Source organism: Polyodon spathula, chromosome 42 (genome assembly GCF_017654505.1).
Source record: "Polyodon spathula isolate WHYD16114869_AA chromosome 42, ASM1765450v1, whole genome shotgun sequence".
Lineage (NCBI taxonomy): Eukaryota > Metazoa > Chordata > Actinopteri > Acipenseriformes > Polyodontidae > Polyodon > Polyodon spathula.
In genome coordinates, this window is record NC_054575.1 from 2,987,076 (window position 1) to 3,006,987 (window position 19,912).

Here is a 19,912-nt window from a genome sequence, read left to right on the forward strand (position 1 = left end):
AACAACAGCAACACACAACAACAACAACAACAACACAACGCATTTTACAGAACACACACACATAACAATAAGTCACCCTTCATTCAGAAGACAGATCAACTTGTCCTGTCGAAGAAAAACGAAGAAACATAAAATCCTAGGATGGTATAAGAGAGACGACCCCCCAGGAACGAACAAGCTGTGACTAGTTTGTCTCTTGTCCAATAATCCGCAAGTATGCAACAAGAATCGGACAGGTATTATTATTATTATTATTATTGTTTATTATTATTATTGTTATTAGTATTTGTTGTGGCTGTGCGGGATTTAGAATAAAACCTATTTTCTTTTTAGTTCCAATCTCAGGAAACTATCAGGAAAGGCCATATGCATATTTAGACACGTTATTGATAATGCAAATTAGGGGGATAAAAACATGCCTTGATTGTGTTATATCTAAGTAATTAAGCATTGGCTAATAATAATTAACTCGAGGAGTGGTAATGTAAACGAATCGTCTCTGCAAATCAAAGCAGACTGAGGTATAAAGACAGTAATAATATTGAAGCTGCTGTGTTAAATGCAATTAAAATCTCCCTTCAATCCACTGTCTGTGTTAATATAGCGAATCTGTAATAGAGATCACGTCATCGTATTGCGAGGTTTCAAAATTCAGTTTTAAAACAAACAAACAAACAAAACGCGTTTTTTTTTTTTGTTCTTCGTTTTAATAATACATACGTCTTTAAAAGCTGGCGGTGACAATGTTACCTTGTGAGTGTAATCTTTAGATTAAATATAGAAATACGTTTTAAAATCCGTCTTTTTGATTATAAAGAGACGGGTGAGGGAACGTAAAATTGTCCTAGGTATCGAAATAATTAACAGTAAAAGCCTATGTGTTTTTTGTAACATGCCTACCTAAAGAGGTTTTCATAAAACCGCAATATCTGTTTGCAAAATTTGCCAGAATATAAAACCAGACCGAGATACAATACGTAGTTTATTTAATTAATTAATTTATTTATTTATTTACCCCCCCCCCCCCCCCCCCCCCCCCCCACCATATACTCTGCATTGCGCTGGATATGAATTCAGTGGTATGTGATGCCAAGTTATGCAATAATTAAATGGTGCATTTACCAGCGAGGTTGAAATCGTTGCTCAACCTCATCGATAACTTGATCAACGAGAAAATGCGGATTTCACGTCTTAAGGAAGTAAACTTGCCCCGTCATGAATGCTAGCATAAATTTAAGATTGTAAGACAGCTTCAAGATCCCGGCTCAGCCACTGACTTCCAGTGTGGGACCCCGAGTGAGTCACTGAACCTCCTTGTGCTGCGTCTTTTGGGGCGAGAGGTTGCTGTAACAGACCTTGCACTGATGCATAGCTCACACGCCCTACCAGCCAGATTGCAATAGGGGGGTGAGGAAACGTTTGCGCTAAATTAAGGTTCGGGGGGGGGGGGCGGACGGTCCAGCCCGGAGAAGCTGGGAGGAGTCGTCAACAAGCTGCTTCCTGGGAATTAGTACCCGCATGGTGCGCTTGCCCCCTCTCGCCCTGGTCTGCCCTGCTGGCATCAAAAACAGTGCGACAGCGGGTAGAGCATGACAGTCTGCAAAGTTTCCGGGCCACAGCGTGGCAAGCCAGGGGAGACTTGGGAAGGCGTTCGATCAAACTAGGTCTCCCGGGACCAGCTTTCAGGTCGTCGTTCCTGGGGTGGGGTTTATTCTCGGTACCCTAGGTTTAGGTGTCTGATCCGATGTGGGATTACTCAATTGTACACTCACAGAGAGCACAGGTAAAATTTGAGACTGTGTATTGGGGGGGTAAGATAAAGGGGAATCCTAGGACACAGAATCGCTATCTGTAGTAAAACCTGGACTGGGTGACATTGCTGTGCAATAGGAGTCCGATTCCCATCCCTGCAGAAATAACAATGCACGTTATCCTCACAGGGAGGGGAATCAGACTCCTATTGCACAGCAGTGTGATCCAGTCCAGGTTTCACTAGCAGCTTGATCAGCCCCCAGTGTGTCTAGCTAACAAGCTCAGGTGTGTCTTATTATTAAACTCCTAGTGAAAGCAGGACTGGATCACACTGCTGTGCAGCGGGAGTCTGATTATTAAACTCCTAGTGAAAGCAGGACTGGATCACACTGCTGAGTTTCTAACCCTGCTCAAACTCCTGGCTCCTGATCATTGCAATATTAATAATACTAGACTTCATTGAGGGGAGCTCTGAACCCCAGGACTGGGTGCAGCAGCAGCAGGGCTAGTGTGAGTTTGTAACCCTGCTCAAACTCCTGGCTCCTGATCATTGCAATATTAATAATACTAGACTTCATTGAGGGGAGCTCTGAACCCCAGGACTGGGTGCAGCAGCAGCAGGGCTAGTGTGAGTTTGTAACCCTGCTGTAGATAATTATTTTATGGAGGTTGGTAATGGATTGAAAGTGTGAGTTTCTAACCCTGTTGTGATAATTCTTTATGGAGGTTGGTAATGGATTGAAATGTGAAAAAGTGGGTCAGTCAAATGAAGAATGTTTTATTGCAGAGGCTCAATTAAATAATTGATCAAAACTGATTCCCTGTTTGTTTTTTTTTTTTTTGTGTTTGTTTTTTTTTTTTTTTTTTGAGCACTGTAGACTCCTGGTGTAAGCTTGGGCCCCCTTTGAAGTCTTTAGTAATTGTTTAACTGGGAGCGATACTGAGAAACGAGAAGAGATGCCACAGCCTTTGGCTTTTTCTAAACCTGTTCTAGGTGAAGTGAGTTACGTTTTTTTTTTTTTATTATATATTTCTAATAATGTTGAAGCTTTGTGTTCCCCTTTAAATATTCATTTTGATGGCGACAGCAACCTCCCAGTGATTCCTGTCGCTGCACAATTCTTATATAGTCAGGGCTGGGAATCGGACAGCAGTGTGATCCAGTCCAGGTTTCACTAGCAGCTTGATCAGCCCCCAGTGTGTCTAGCTAACAAGCTCAGGTGCGTCTGATTATTAGACTCCCAGCGAAACCAGGACTGGATCACCCCGCTGTGCAGCGGGAGTCTTATTCCCAGCCCTGTTCAGGTCTCTGTCTCTTTGCCCCCCTCTGGTTGCCTCGCAGTATTCGCTGAAGCTGGCAGCTGGGATGTCGTCCTCTAAGGCTCTGGGCGGAGCCCGCAGACGCCGGACACGCTGCCGGAAATGTGATGCCTGCACGCGCACGGAATGTGGGGAGTGCCACTTCTGCAAGGACATGAAAAAGTTTGGCGGTCCGGGGCGCATGAAGCAGTCCTGCCTGATGAGACAGTGCACAGCGGTGAGTCCTGAAGCCAGGCTGAGCCAGCACACAGCAGGCAGTGCAATTCCATATAGAGTCTGTGTTGGGGGGGGAGTGGTAGTTCTCTCCAGGGTTTTATATCAGTGTTATACAGTGTGGTCCTGCCAGCATTGCCCTGTGTACAGCACACAGCACAGCCAGGCTCTGCCCAGCACAGACAAATCTTTAATTTCCCCCCAGTTTGGAATGTCCAATTTTTTTTTTCTCCATATCGCAGTGGGTCCCCACACAGCACAGACGTTCTGAGGGCGTGTGAGCATCCTCCGATCTCACAAGCCTAAAACCAGAATTGCTTTTATGCCGAGCAGTCCAGAGCAGAGGTGGGCGGGGCTACCGATCCCGGAGAACAGATCAGCCCTGCTTTTTATCCACTCTGAATGTGCTCTGTGTCTGGCCAGTAGGGGTCGCTGTTGCGCGATGAGGAGTCGTCGTCCCTGCTGGTTTCCCCTTCCCTCACCACAGGAGTGTCAGAGCAGGCGACTTTTTTTTTTTGAGTTTCCGATCAAAGACTTTCGCATTGGGTCGGATTCAAAGCCTGCTGTAAGGGACCCCTTGCTGACCTCTGCCCTTTGCCCCCCTCCAGCCCGTGCTGCCTCACACGGCAGTCTGTCTGACCTGCGGAGAAGCTGGGAAAGAAGACACGGTCGAGGACGAAGACGAAAAGTTCAACCAGTCTCTTATGGAGTGTACCATCTGCAACGAGATCGTCCACCCGCGCTGCCTCAAGGTAATGAAATATTATTATTAATGAGATATTTAGCAGACGCTTTTAGGTCGGCCAGAGCGTCCTCGTCTCACCGGCGCCCCCCTCTGGTCAGGCCGGGCACCTGCGGGCTTGCCTGTAAGCTGTCCTCCGACTCTGTAGCTCTGAGGAGGCTGCAGGGCGTGCCTGCCGAGTCAAAAGAAGCTGGCGGCTGACTACTTCGGAGGACAGCGCAGATTCGCAGGTTCGAATTCCACAGACCAGTGATTACATATAGACTGGGGGGTATAGCCTGGGCATGGCTGTCACTAACAGAGCTGTCTGTCTCTCTGTCTGTCTCTCTCGTTTCAGATGAGCAAAGCTGAAGGCATCATTAACGATGAAATCCCAAACTGCTGGGAGTGTCCGAAATGTAACAAGGAGGGAAAAACCAGCAAGGCAAGTCTCTCTGTCTCTCTCTCCCTCCCATCTCCCCGTGTCTCTCTTCTCTCTCTCCCTCCCATCTCCCCCAGTCTCTCCTCTCGCTCCCTCCCATCTCCCCATGGTCTCTCTTCTCTCGCTCCCTCCCATCTCCCCATGGTCTCTCTCCTCTCTCTCTCCCTCCCATCTCCCCCGGTCTCTCCTCTCTCTCCCTCCCATCTCCCCCGGTCTCTCTTCTCTCTCTCCCTCCCATCTCCCCATGGTCTCTCTTCTCTCGCTCCCTCCCATCTCCCCATGGTCTCTCTTCTCTCGCTCCCTCCCATCTCCCCATGGTCTCTCTTCTCTCGCTCCCTCCCATCTCCCCATGGTCTCTCTTCTCTCGCTCCCTCCCATCTCCCCATGGTCTCTCTTCTCTCGCTCCCTCCCATCTCCCCCGGTCTCTCTTCTCTCGCTCCCTCCCATCTCCCCATGGTCTCTCTCTTCTCTGTCTCCCTCCCATCTCCCCATGGTCTCTCTTCTCTCTCTCCCTCCCATCTCCCCCGGTCTCTCTCCTCTCTGTCTCCCTCCCATCTCCCCCGGTCTCTCTCCTCTCTGTCTCCCTCCCATCTCCCCTGGTCTCTCTCCTCTCTGTCTCCCTCCCATCTCCCCTGGTCTCTCTCCTCTCTGTCTCCCTCCCATCTCCCCTGGTCTCTCTCCTCTCTGTCTCCCTCCCATCTCCCCTGGTCTCTCTCCTCTCTGTCTCCCTCCCATCTCCCCTGGTCTCTCTCTTCTCTCTCTCCCTCCCATCTCCCCGGTATCTCTTCTCTGTCTCCCTCCCATCTCCCCTGGTCTTTCTCTTCTCTCTCTCCCTCCCATCTCCCCCGGTCTCTCTCCTCTCTGTCTCCCTCCCATCTCCCCTGGTCTCTCTCCTCTCTGTCTCCCTCCCATCTCCCCTGGTCTGTCTTCTCTCTCTCCCTCCCATAATTTGTGTTCTTTATGTTTCTGCAGGACCAGGAGGACGGGACTGGAAAGAGACGGCTGGACAACGGGGAGGTGGGACGCTGGAAACTGATGGACGACCCCGCCCCCAGCAAGAAGTCATCCTCAGTCCAGGAAGAGGGGGTACAGGGGGGCCACAAGCGCAAAAAAGAGAAGGAGGTACCCCAGGACACGGGGCCCAAGAAGAAGGTAGAGAGGGGAGGGGAAACAGAGGACCCAATGCCAAGGTGGAAATAAATGACTCCCATTGCACACAGCAGTGTGATCCAGTCCAGGTTTTACTACCAGCTTGATCAGCCCCCAGTGTGTCTTATTAAACTCCTAGTGAAACCAGGACTGGATCACACTGCTGAGGCGCGGGAGTCTGATTTCCTGCCCTGCAAAGGAGTATGTATAGTTGTCTGTTTTCTTTAAGCTTGTGGCCAACATCTTTTTTTTTTTTTTCTCTCAACAGGTAAAAGGAGGACGAGAGAAACATCTAAAAAAGGTGTGTTTTTGATTTTTTTTTTTTTAAATTCCTGTTCCTTTTTATGGATTAAAAACTAGTATTTAACTAGATTAGGTTTGGCGCATCAGGTCCAATTTATTTCACACGTGCTGTTTAAAATATTTTCAGAGTAAAACAGGTTAAAGGCACAACAGCACACTCAGTACTGTATCTCCAGCCAAGCCCCACCCCTTGTTGGCTGTATTTTTCACATCCCTCTTTATAGACGTGCGCACTGATAAATCCTCTCCTGATCACTCGTTTTATCACCAAACTCCTCAATAACGCGATCAGAGTCATTATTTTATTAGTGTAACATCTCAAAAAGCTCTGCAGGTGTCTGATGTTTTGAGCGCTGGGTGCAGAAGCAGCTGTCTTGTTTGTTTATGAGCACTAGGGAAACTCGCAATGAATCATGGGATCTGTAACCCCAACAGTAACACTCAAATACAGAACAGAGGCGCTAATCTGGATGCCTACGTTTCCCAGTATCCTTTGCCCTCGAACTAGTTTTTGTTCAAGTTTCTTCCCTCGGAGGTTGAAAGTAATCCGCACGCAAACAGAAAATGTGTTTTGAATTTGTAAAATACTGCTAACCTTGACTCTCTGTGTGTGTGTCCTTATTTTTTTTTTTAATCGCCCAGAAACAGAAGCCCTCGCCTCCAACTCTTGAAACTCCAGTCCCCCAAAACCCACCAGACCACCGCTCCCATCACAGAGAGAAACTGGAGCGCTTCAAACGCATGTGCCAGATGCTGGAGCGAGTCCGGAACTCCAGCACCAGCTCCAGCTCCAGCTCGGACTCTGACTCGGACTCGGACTCTCTTTGCCAGGGCTCAGAGCGGGCCTCTCCCCTCCCTCTGCCTCAGGCAGTCCGGGGCGCCGCTGTCAGGAACAAAGAACATGACCGCAGGCTGGCGGAGCTGGGGTTCAGCGCCAGCGAGGAGGAGAGCGAGGATGAGGAAGAAGACAGAGACGAGGAGGAGGAGGACGACGACGAGGGGGAGGACGAAGACGAGGAGGACGGCGAGGAAGAGGAGGAGGTGGAGGAGGAAGCGGAGGAGGTGGAGGAGGAGGAGGAGGAGAGGAGGAGCTGCCGACGATCCAGCCTCAAAAAAACAGTTCGCGAAATGGTCGCACCAGAGCTGGGGGAGTCCGCTCTGCCTCCTTGAAAGAGAATAATAATAATAACAATAACAGTGGCGCCAGCGGGCGCCACCGCAGAGGCAAGAACCGCTCCAAGGCAGGGACAGCCGCCCAGCCCAGCCGCAATTCCCGGCAGACTCCCGGGGGCCAGAGGCTGACTGCCCGCTCACAGTTCCTGAAGCGCCCGGCCGTCCCTTCCCCGCCCAAACCGGTCCAGATGGAGAGGCACCTGGTCCGGCCCCCTCCCGACTCGCCCGAGCCCGACTCCCTGCCCCTGGACTCGGGTTCCGATCACGTCATGCAGAGGGACGTGTGGCTCGCTGTGTTTCTGCACCTGAGCCACGGAGAGCTGAGCGTCTGCATGAGGGTCTGCAGGACGTGGAGCCGATGGTGAGTGAGGGAGGGAGAGAGAATGGCTTATTATCATTATTATTATTAATGAGTCACTGAGCAGATTCTTTTATCCAAAGCGACTTCCAGAGACTAGGGAGGGTGAACTCTGCATCATCAACAACCGCTGCTGCTGCAGAGTCTCTTCCAATAGGACCTCGTTTGTTTTGCGTCTCGTCCGAAGGACGGAGCACAAGGAGGTGAAGTGACTCGCTCAGGGTCTCTCACACACACACACACACACACACACACACACACACACACACACACACACACTCACACAGGGAGTCGGAGGCTCAGCCGGGATTTGAATCTCCTGGTATCAAGACCCCCTTTTTCTTTAACCGCTGGACCACCCCAAAAAAAGTTTGGTGAACGAGAAAGTCGCTCAGTCGATCCCTCGTTAGCACACCGTTAAAAAGGCTTAATTAAGCCTTTTTAATTGTTCTCGCCTCCTGAAAATCTGCAGACTTGAAGCTACTTGCAAGATGTTACATAGTTGACTTGAAAATGTGCAGCCCAGAACAATCTAATTAAGCACATAATCAGTTGAATGAAAACCAACAGACACAAGGTTTGGGAAGCACTGTATTATTATTATTATTATTATTATTATTATTATCCTGTTTTCTTTTCTGACCGGCTTGTCTCGTCCCATCAGGTGCTGTGACAAGCGACTGTGGACCAAGATTGACCTGAGCCGGCGCAAATCCATCACCCCTCCCATGCTAAGTGGTATAATCCGCCGGCAACCCGTTACACTGGACCTGGGCTGGACCACTATCTCAAAAAAGCAACTGATGTGGTTGATCAACCGGCTGCAGAGTACGCTGTTCATAATGTGGAGATGGGTGGGGGTGGGGGGGGTGGGGATGTGCAGATGACAGTATCACAAGAGCCAATCAAATTCGCCAAAAGGTTTCGGCGTGTTTTTAAGAGCACAGTAACAGCTGCGGTCGTGTATCGCCTTATTTTGAGGTCCGTCAATGTAGTGTAACTGTACTCCAGTATTTAGAGCTACTGAGAATACACAGAATATGTAGGACCCTCAATCTTCCGTCTCTCTCTCTCTCCTCCCTGTCTCCCTCTCTCTCCGTCTCTCTCTCCCCTCTGTCTGTCTTCCTCTCTCATTCTCTCTGCCTCTCCCTCGCTCCCTCTCTCTCTCTCTCTCTCCCTCCCTCCTCCCCACCCTAGTTTCTAAGCTCTGATGGATCTGATTCTCTCTCTGAAAACTCAAGTTTTGTTCTGACATCAGTCTGCCTCTGCAGCTGCAGCTTCTCCCTTCTGACCGATTGCTCGCTTCTCTCGGTCTCCGCTCCCCTCCCTTCAGGTTTGAAGGAGCTGATCCTGTCCGGGTGCTCCTGGTCCTCCGTCTCTGCTCTCTGCTCCTCCTGCTGTCCTTGCCTGCGTCTCCTGGACCTGCGCTGGGTGGAGGACGTCAAGGAATCGCACCTCCGAGAGTTGCTGGCGCCCCCTGCTGACTGCAGAACAGGTTAGCATCTCCCAGACAGACAGACAGACAATGAGAGAGACAGAGCGCAGTAGCTGGACAGCTACCAACTACAAACTCATTAACATTGTAGTTTTGTTTCAATAAACAAATACATTTTAAACGATATTTACAATTGAGGATATAACCGCTACTCAGTAAAAGTTTGGTTTTATTTAAGGCGATTTCAAGTTAAGAGAATTTAAAATTATTATTATTGTTATTATTATTATTAACAGCATCAGTAATAAAACCTGCTTTTTAAATAGTTTTGAAATGTATTAATGATTTATTTCATTTTTTTTTTTTTTTTTTTTTGTTTATAGGTAACCATGACGGCAGGGGGTGGTTCCAGAACGTGACGGAGATCCGATTGGCCGGCCTCGACGTGACGGACAGCTCTGTGCGTTTGCTGGTTCGCCACATGCCCCATCTGACCAAACTGGACCTGAGCCACTGCGGCCACGTGGGTGACCAAGCTGTGAACCTGCTGACCGCTGCTAACTCACCACTGAGAGACACGCTCTCTGATATCAACCTCTCGGGTCAGTTTCCATCCCTGCTCAAACTCCTGGCTCCTGATCATTGCAATATTAATAATACTAGACTTCATTGAGGGGAGCTCTGAACCCCAGGACTGGGTGCAGCAGCAGGGCTAGTGTGAGTTTGTAACCCTGCTCTGTGTGTGTCTCTTCCCCAGGTTGCGGGCGTCTCACGGATCACTGCCTGCCTCTCTTCAAACGCTGCTCCTCTCTGGCACGGCTAGACCTGCGGTCCTGCAAGCAAGTGACCGGCGATGCCTGTCAGAGATTCACCGAGGAACTGACTCCCGGCGTCACATTCCGCTGCTCTGAGGACAAACTGCTGATCAAAAACAGCTAACAGGGGGGGCCCTAAACACCCCTCCCTCCCCCACCCAGGGAGAGAGAGAGAACTGATACACAAAAGGGAGCGGCAGGAGAAAAAAAAAAAAAAAAAAAAAAAAGAAAAATCGGGGACACACGACAGATCACTTAGGGGAATTTTTTTTTTTTTTTTTTTTTTTTGATTTTTTGTTTTGCAGTCAGGAGGAGAAAGTGGGAGGCCTCTTTTTTTTTTTTTTTTTTTCCTCTGCAGGGACTGAGCTGCAGCGTCTAAGGAAGATAAGCGACAGATCAGGTTTGGCAGGGAAATTTTACATACCCAGAGTGTTATCCACTGTCTTTTTTTAAAAAAAAAAAAAAAAAAAAAAAAAAAAAAAGGATTGTTGTTTACATATGAGAAGGAAATGGGTGTCATTACGCATCTTCACCACTAGATGGCACTGCCGTCCCCTCTCTAGTACTCAAGCGATTTGATTGGGGCGGGGCGACTTTAATTTCCTTCCCACTGAGGTTACTATCCTTTTCAGTGCTGAATATTATCAAAAGATTCACCCCAAAAAAAAAAAGTGTTGATTTTAAAAATGTTTACAATAGCAATGGAAAGATAACTTTTACCAGTTCATAAAGACAATAAGAGCCTGATTTATCATGCATTATTAGCTTGTTAGTTGACCGTGCCCTTGCGGTCTAAAAACATTTCAGAGTTTTGTGGCTTAAATATTTCTGTAGATCTCACTAATGGGAATTCCTATTGCACAGCAGTGTGATCCAGTCCAGGTTTTACTACCAGCTTGATCAGCCCTCAGTGTGTTTAGCTAACAAGCTCAGGTGTGTCTGATTATTAAACTCCTAGTGAAAGCAGGACTGGATCACACTGCTGTGCAGCGGGAGTCTGATTATTAAACTCCTAGTGAAAGCAGGACTGGATCACACTGCTGTGCAGCGGGAGTCTGATTCTCATCCAGCTATCCAAATTAAAATGACTCTGTTTATTCTAGATAACCAAAGCAACAAGATTATATAATTGAACTGGAATCGATCAATTATCTGTTAGAAAAAATTACAAGTACTGTGAAAAGGGGTCTTGATACCAGGAGGTTCAGCCACTGACTCGCTGTGCGTGTGTGTGTGTGCGGGACCCTGAGCGAGTCACTTCACCTCCTTGTGCTCCGTCCTTCGGATGAGACTCAAAACAAACGAGGTCCTATTGGAAGAGACTCTGCAGCAGCAGCGGTTGTTGATGATGCAGAGTTCACCCCCCTGGTGTCTGCAAGTCGCTTTGGATAAAAGCGTCTGCTGAATGACTCATTTTAATCGATAATAAATCGCGTCGCGCTTCCTTCGTCCCTCCCCCTTGCAATCTTTCCTCTCATTAACCAATCAGCTGCTTCCCTTATTGACTGACACGTCAGCAGGCCATTGGTACTTGAGCGACACAATCGCTGTGATTTTACTCAACTAAAATTTGAAGCCTTTTTTTTTTTAATTGGCTCATGAACCGTGATTTTGATTAGAATTTCTTGCCACTGCTATGAGGATTGTTTTAACAAGAGGGCAGCTGACTTTAAAAATGGGGATTGGAAATTGATTTTAAAAAGGAGAATGAATCGAACAGACACCCCCCCCCCCCATGCAGAACAAGAGAATTCAGGATTGATTTTAACACAAGGCTTCCATCCCATGGTTTGTGAAACTGTTTTTGTTTTTTTTAAATGTTTGGGTCTTTTTTTTTTTTTTCACTCCATACCTTGCGGAACTTGATCTGTTGCTATGCCAATGTTTGACTGGGGGCTGGGCGAGGTGATGCACTGAAATGGAGTTTAATTAATAGGGGGGGTGGGGTGGTGGAACTGAAACGGTTTTAAGGTTCTAGTGTGATCACACTTTTTTTTTTTTTTTTAGACACCAGAAATTTTTATTTATTAATTAAAAAGAAGACGTTCTGTGTCATTTGTTTTAAACAAATTATTAATTTTCTTCATTAATTTCCGTCGAGCTACCCATTTGATGACTAAAAAACAAAAAAAATAAAATAAAAAATAAAATATATATAAAAAAAACGTACAAAAATAAGAAATGTGTCTGTTTTATTTGAACAGTCTTCTGTTATTGTACTTGTTGCAATGGTCTAGATCACAGGCTCTCGAACCCGAGTCCTGGGGACCCCCTGTGGCTACTGGTTCTCAATCACTGAACCAGACCCTTCATTGAACTGATCATGTGCTTAATTAGACCTTTCTACTTGTTTCCAGCTCTTGAACAGTTTGCATATTTCAAGTTAGCTGTAACATTTGACAAATAACTTGAACTGCAGCTGTTTAAGAGCTGAAAACAAGTGTTCAATGGAGAGTCTGGTTCAGTGATTGAGAGCCACAGGGGGTCCCCAGGACTGGGGTTGAGAAGCGCTGGTGTAGGCGGAGCTGGAAGGAGTTGAAAAGTCACGTCAGTCTCATGCATTGAACGGACTGAGAAAGGCTGGCGAGTGCCCTGCTGTTTGGATATTCTGCAGGTAACCCTTTCAAGAGCCAGGTGAATACAGATGTTTGCCTTGTTTAAAGGGAGGGATCAGTGATCCTGTTATTAAAGCTAATAAGAGGTGAGAGAATGGATTTTAAAGATGGTCAGCGCTCCTTTAAAGGGAGGGGCCGGTGATCCTGTTAATAAAGCTAATAAGAGGTGAGAGAATGGATTTTAAAGATGGTCAGCGCTCCTTTAAAGGGAGGGGTCAGTGATCATGTTAATAAAGCTAATAAGAGGTGAGAGAATGGATTTTAAAGATGGTCAGCGCTCCTTTAAAGGGAGGGGCCGGTGATCCTGTTAATAAAGCTAATAAGAGGTGAGAGAATGGATTTTAAAGATGGTCAGCGCTCCTTTAAAGGGAGGGGCCAGTGATCCTGTTAATAAAGCTAATAAGAGGTGAGAGAATGGATTTTAAAGATGGTCAGCGCTCCTTTAAAGGGAGGGGCCGGTGATCATGTTAATAAAGCTAATAAGAGGTGAGAGAATGGATTTTAAAGATGGTCAGCGCTCCTTTAAAGGGAGGGGCCGGTGATCCTGTTAATAAAGCTAATAAGAGGTGAGAGAATGGATTTTAAAGATGGGCAGCGCTCCTTTAAAGGGAGGGGCCGGTGATCATGTTAATACAGCTGATAAGAGGTGAGAGGAGGTGCGCCAGACTGGGGTTGAGAAGCGCTGCTGCACTACATCTTTCCAAACCCTGAGGAAGCGGAGTCTTCCTCCCCCAGAAAACTACAAATCCCACAATCCCGTGCGGCGTAAGTCGGTGTACCAAATGGTGGAAGCCCCGGGGGTGGGGGGGGATTTGTCGTGTGACACCGCAGAAAAAAAAGGTTCCGCTACAGGAGTCTTGAGTGAGACGGACAGGGGAGTCGGTGAGTATTAATAACGGATCATATTAATATCGGCAGAAATTACATTTTAATGTTCGCTGTTATCACGTCGTGTGTGGGAGAGATTCAATATTTTCTCTGCTGGATTCGTTTCTGTTCAGTATCTGCGCTAAATCAAAAGCAATGGCGGCTGGGAAGCTCGCATTCTTGTAAACAGAACCGTGTTTTTCTTTTCTTTTTTTTTTTAATTTATTTAAATTGTTTTTTGTAACTGTGGGATAAATATTTTACCGCTACTCCTTGCTTTTGTAAACTTCAGTGAGTCTGTGTTATTGTAAATGACGGTGATTCTGCGTAGCGTAAAAACATCCTGGTGAAATTAACGAACATTAATATAATCATAATACTAGTAACTGGCAAAATTTGGGCAATAAGTCTATTATTATTATTATTATTACACACTTAACCAATAGTTAATTATTTATTATATTCGCAGAGTTGGAATCAACCTCACTCGCAAACCCAAATTATTACCAAGCTGAAAACAAAACGGCCCTTGATTAATATTTATATTCAAACGGTAACAACACTCGCTCAACCCTGGCCTGCCCTAAAATGGTGCCCCGCAAGAGGGTCAAATGAATCGCCTATTATTATTATTATTATTATTATTATTATTATTATTATAGTTTTTCTAATCAAATATACTGAATTTATTGTTAGTTAACATGTATATGCAATTTTCACACGTCTGCAATCAATTGGAACAGATTGCCCATTGAGAACTCTTAAACGAAACCTCACTCAAATTCTGTGCAACACAGACTCTCTGTGCCTACAGTCTCATCTTGGTAAACAAAGGAATTGATGCATGTTAGAAATTCATCTTGTGTGGGTGGGGGGTGGACACAAAATGTTTTCTGACAGGGTGGGGTGAAAAAATACCATTTCATTTTTAAACCTCTGATCTGGTAACACTGGCTACAACAGGACCTTGTTTTGCGTCTCGTCCGAAGGACGGAGCACAAGGAGGTGAAGTGACTTGCTCAGGGTCTCTCACACACGCACAGCGAGTCAGTGGCTGCTGCAGAGTCATTTCCAATAGGACCTCGTTTTGTTTTGCGTCTCGTCCGAAGGACGGAGCACAAGGAGGTGAAGTGACTTGCTCAGGGTCTCTCACACACGCACAGCGAGTCAGTGGCTGCTGCAGAGTCATTTCCAATAGGACCTCGTTTTGTTTTGCGTCTCGTCCGAAAGATCTTCTTCGGAGATCAATTTTACTTGATGTCACGAACCGTTGAAACGAATATATGCCAATTCTGTTCTGTTCACAAAACACTCATTTCTAATTTTTTTCAATACTTTGATCAGCATTATTTGTTATAATCCTATTAGACATCAGTAAAACTCTGGAGTGTTTTAGGTGAAATAAGTGTAACGTTTATGGGGATGGGAATCAGACTCCCGCTGCACAGCGGTGTGATGCAGTCCTGGTTTCACTAGGAGTTTAATAATCAGACTCCCGCTGCACAGCAGTGTGATCCAGTCCTGCTTTCACTAGGAGTTTAATAATCAGACTCCCGCTGCACAGCAGTGTGATCCAGTCCTGCTTTCACTAGGAGTTTAATAATCAGACTCCCGCTGCACAGCAGTGTGATCCAGTCCTGCTTTCACTAGGAGTTTAATAATCAGACTCCCGCTGCACAGCAGTGTGATCCAGTCCTGCTTTCACTAGGAGTTTAATAATAAGACACACCTGAGCTTGTTAGCTAGACACACTGGGGCTGATCAAGCTGCTAGTGAAACCTGGACTGGATCACACTGCTGTGCAATAGGAGTCTGATTCCCCTCCCTGGTGTGGAAAATTAAGTATGTTAACTTTTATTATATATATAATATATATAATTTTTTTTTTTTTTTTTTACCAATACAGAGGCGGTTGCATTTTGGATGAAAGATGCAGTCTGTGCCGATCAAAGAGGAGACAGATGATTGGGAACCGGTCCATATTAAAGAGGAGCTATCAGAACCGGAGCCAGACCCACACCCTGCCCTCATTAAAGAAGAGATCCTTGAATTTGAACCCGTCTGCATTGGTAAGGAGGAGACTGCAGAACTGAACCCTTGCACCGTCAAAGACGAGTTTCAAAACAATGCTGTTCCTGTTAAACTGGAAGCCCCCGATCACGAAACTTTAGCGAACGAGGGAGCGTCGTACAAAGACGTAGCAACCCGGGATGATGTTGAAGAAGAGGAGGAAGATGCCCATTCCGAAAAGGCGAGCCCTGTCCACCGCTGCGGTGAATGTGGAAAGAGTTTTACCCAGCCAGCTACCCTGAGGAGACACCAGCGCGTTCACACGGGCGAGAAACCATACAGCTGTGGCGCGTGCGGGAAAAGCTTCCGCCAGTCGTGCCACCTGAAATCCCACCAGCGCGTACACACAGGCGAGAAGCCCTACAGCTGCTCCGAATGCGCGAAGAGCTTTGGCGGCTTGGGAGGACTCAAGAAACACCAGGGGACGCACGCTCAGAAAAAACCCACCTACGACTGTGGGGAGTGCGCGCTGAGCTTCACCAAACTGCGCCCGTACAAAGAACACCTGCAGATCCACACCGGGCTGAGACTCTACAGCTGCCAGGATTGTGGGAAAGGCTTTACTGATTTGCGGCACTGCCAGACTCACCGGCGCCTCCACACTGGCCAGAAACCGTACAGCTGCGGCGAATGCGGAAAGACTTTCAACGAAGCGGGGAATCTCCGGAAACACCAGCGCGTTCACTCGGGGCTGAAGCCCTACTCCTGCTCCGAGTGCGGCCGGAGCTTCAGCGAATTGGGGAATCTGAAAACGCACCGCAGGGTCCACACGGGCGAGAAGCCTTACCGGTGCGGGGAATGCGACAAGAGTTTCAGCCGGCTGCACCACTTCAAGGCTCACCAGCGAATTCACACTGGGGAGAAACCGTACCACTGTGCCGAGTGCGGGGAGGATTTCAAGTACCGGGCCAGCCTCAAAATCCACCAGCAAGCCCACCTCGGGGAGAAGTTGTTCGTCTGCCAGTGCGGGAAAGGGTTCGGGCGTTTGCAGCACTTTCAGACCCATCAAAGAATTCACACGGGGGAGAAGCCATTCGCCTGCCAGTGTGGGAGGCGCTTCAGCGAATCGGGGAGCCTGAAGATCCACCAGCGGGTTCACAGTGGCGCGAAGCCGTACGTCTGCGAGACCTGTGGCGCCAGCTTCCGGTATTTGAAAAGCCTGAAAACGCACCGGCTCGTTCACACCGGCGAGAGGCCGTACCTCTGCGGCGACTGCGGGAAGAGCTTCAGCGACGTCGGTTGTCTGCAGAAGCACCGGCGCATTCACACGGGGGTGAAACCGTATGGCTGCAGCAACTGCGGGGAGAGCTTTCGGTATCTGAAGAGCTTGAAAAGCCACGAGAAAAGCCACGGCAAAGAACCTCGTTGAAACGCCCGGGGCAGCACAGGGCTGCTGCCACTTCTGAAAATGTCGTGCGAAAATTTTTCTGTAGAAGCAGATTGTGTTCAGCTTTGTTTCTTGTTGTCTTTTTTTGTTTTTAATTCTTTAGCCTGTTTTTAAAAGGTAGACAATTATCTAGTCAGAGAAATTTAGCGAGCAGAGTATTCCCGAGCGAAATTATCCGACAGCTCCCCCTGTCCCCCAGCTGTGCTGCTTTCCTAGAAAAAGGGGAACATTTTCGGGCTACCGTTCTACTTGCGGGACGTCCCCTTCGTTAAAATATTTTGCATATTTTGAAGGAGGAGACTGTTATCTATTCGGGGAGACCCTGGTATTTCGCAAGTGAGGAGACAAGGCCAATACAATCCCCACCTCTAGTCTTGCTGGAAATCTCCTGTTTCCACAATTTGTGTCAGTAATGTGTATTGCATAGATTCATTTATTATTATTATTATTATTATTATTGGAAAATCAGTTTTATTAACCCAACACTAATGAAATGACTGCTAAAGTACTGGCTTGGCACAGGGGGGGGGTGGCAGTTTCAAGTTCCACCTCCTTATCTAACCCCCTTCGTAGTCACCGCTCCAGAAGATTATTCTGAACAGGTATGACCAGTTCAGGCTGCGACCCAGAGGCCCACAAATGTCCTGAAAACGCTGTATACCAGTCCAGCTAACGCAGAGGGTCTTGAACCCTGGTCGTGGAGGGCCCAGCCAGCCAGCCAGCCAGGCTTATAGATATCTTTACATCATCACTGGCTAAAAAGATCTGGAACACCTGTTCATCTCGACTAATTAAGCCAATAATTGGTGCAATTTAGGAAGATTGGTTTGAAACAAAATCTCCAGGAGCAGAGCGGGAGACACCAGATACTGACTTGTCTTCTTCCCTGTGTCTTAGTACATGTGTACCAAATCTTGCTTCGACTGGCATCTGCTTTATTAATTATGTTTTTCTCCTGTCGTCTTTTCCTACACCATGACATTAATAAAGCATAATCAAGCGTACTAGATGACTTCTCATTGACAGACTCTGTATTCCTGAACAGAATACTTCTTGATAATAGAAACAATGGTTGAAAAGTGTTCACCTGTAATCCAGAATTTTCTAGAATTAGGTTCTGCATTATCATATTGAAATTTCTAGCACCTTGTAGACAATACTATCACAGCATCAAAGGTTATGAATAAAAAAAATCTCTTTCTTTGTAACAGTTCAGTCTCTGTGCCTCAAGCCTGCCCTGGACTGGAGGGAGCCCCCTTTCTCTGAGGGGGGTGAGGGAGGGAGGGAGCAGTTCAGTCTCCGTGCCTCAAGCCTGCCCTGGACTGGAGAGAGCCCCCTTTCTCTGAGGGGGGTGAGGGAGGGAGCAGTTCAGTCTCTGTGCCTCAAGCCTGCCCTGGACTGGAGGGAGCCCCCTTTCTCTGAGGGGGGTGAGGAAGGGAGGGAGGGAGCAGTTCAGTCTCCGTGCCTCAAGCCTGCCCTGGACTGCTCAAGCCTCAAGCCTGCCCTGGACTGGAGAGAGCCCCTTTTCTCTGAGGGGGGTGAGGGAAGGAAGGAAGGAGGTAGCAGCTCAGTCTCCGTGCCTCAAGCCTGCCCTGGACTGGAGAGAGCCCCTTTTCTCTGAGGGAGGGAGGGAGGGAGCAGCTCAGTCTCTGTGCCCTAATAGGAGACTGTATTTGCCATACAGAAACTTATAAGCTTGGCTAAATATTTGTTTTATCTCCAGATGAATTTGCATAACTGAAAAAGAAAGAGATTTTAATATACAGCCCTTGACACATCAACACAGCAATTGGGTTTCTGTCAAATTACCTACAGCTTGGGACAAAAGTTTAACATAATTTAGAACTTTTATTTAACATCATGTAACCAAAGAAACTACAAAATGATATCGCCAAAAAAAAAAAAAAAAGCACTGTATGAAGCTGAGGGAGTTCATTCTATATAGAGGGGGTGCAATTCAATATGTTAACAAGGGAACATTATTCAGCAGCTTTCACTGGACTCTATGAAGCTGAGGGAGTTCATTCTATATAGAGGGGGTGCAATTCAATATGTTAACAAGGGAACATTATTCAGCAGCTTTCACTGGACTCTATGAAGCTGAGGGAGTTCATTCTATATAGAGGGGGTGCAATTCAATATGTTAACAAGGGAACATTATTCAGCAGCTTTCACTGGACTCTATGAAGCTGAGGGAGTTCATTCTATATAGAGGGGGTGCAATTCAATATGTTAACAAGGGAACATTATTCAGCAGCTTTCACTGGACTCTATGAAGCTGAGTGAGTTCATTCTATATAGAGGGGGTGCAATTCAATATGTTAACAAGGGAACATTATTCAGCAGCTTTCACTGGACTCTATGAAGCTGAGGGAGTTCATTCTATATAGAGGGGGTGCAATTCAATATGTTAACAAGGGAACATTATTCAGCAGCTTTCACTGGACTCTATGAAGCTGAGGGAGTTCATTCTATATAGAGGGGGTGCAATTCAATATGTTAACAAGGGAACATTATTCAGCAGCTTTCACTGGACTCTATGAAGCTGAGGGAGTTCATTCTATATAGAGGGGGTGCAATTCAATATGTTAACAAGGGAACATTATTCAGCAGCTTTCACTGGACTCTATGAAGCTGAGGGAGTTCATTCTATATAGAGGGGGTGCAATTCAATATGTTAACAAGGGAACATTATTCAGCAGCTTTCACTGGACTCTGAAGCTGAGGGAGTTCATTCTATATAGAGGGGGTGCAATTCAATATGTTAACAAGGGAACATTATTCAGCAGCTTTCACTGGACTCTATGAAGCTGAGGGAGTTCATTCTATATAGAGGGGGTGCAATAGTAAAGTCAAAGCAGTGTAATAAAGCATTGTAAAGCACAGAGAGGTCTGGTAAAGCACAGGGAAGCATTGTAAAGCACAGAGAGGTCTGGTAAAGCACAGGGAAGCATTGTAAAGCACAGAGAGGTCTGGTAAAGCACAGGGAAGCATTGTAAAGCACAGAGGTCTGGTAAAGCATAGGCAAGCATTGTAAAGCACAGAGAGGTCTGGTAAAGCACAGGGAAGCATTGTAAAGCACAGAGAGGTCTGGTAAAGCACAGGGAAGCATTGTAAAGCACAGAGGGGTCTGGTAAAGCACAGGGAAGCATTGTAAAGCACAGAGAGGTCTGGTAAAGCACAGGGAAGCATTGTAAAGCACAGAGAGGTCTGGTAAAGCACAGGGAAGCATTGTAAAGCACAGAGAGGTCTGGTAAAGCACAGGGAAGCATTGTAAAGCACAGAGAGGTCT

At 47.0% G+C, this 19,912-nt stretch overlaps 2 protein-coding genes across 2 annotated transcripts; both read left to right on the plus strand.

The window, feature by feature from the left end:
• zgc:158376 (uncharacterized protein LOC100101643 homolog) lies at positions 1-10,605 on the plus strand. The gene is made up of 13 exons (XM_041236750.1): positions 1-236; positions 2,631-2,751; positions 3,095-3,289; positions 3,894-4,037; positions 4,365-4,451; positions 5,421-5,600; positions 5,866-5,898; positions 6,543-6,926; positions 6,959-7,434; positions 8,096-8,259; positions 8,765-8,926; positions 9,250-9,468; positions 9,624-10,605. The coding sequence occupies exons 2-13, from the start codon at positions 2,710-2,712 to the stop codon at positions 9,803-9,805; spliced, it is 2,268 nt and encodes a 755-aa protein (XP_041092684.1). The 5' UTR covers positions 1-236; positions 2,631-2,709; the 3' UTR covers positions 9,806-10,605.
• A 2,416-nt stretch (positions 10,606-13,021) lies between these two features.
• Positions 13,022-17,624, plus strand: LOC121305156 (zinc finger protein 135-like). The gene is made up of 2 exons (XM_041236696.1): positions 13,022-13,178; positions 15,070-17,624. The coding sequence occupies exon 2, from the start codon at positions 15,094-15,096 to the stop codon at positions 16,600-16,602; it is 1,509 nt and encodes a 502-aa protein (XP_041092630.1). The 5' UTR covers positions 13,022-13,178; positions 15,070-15,093; the 3' UTR covers positions 16,603-17,624.
• Positions 17,625-19,912: the final 2,288 nt, after the last annotated feature.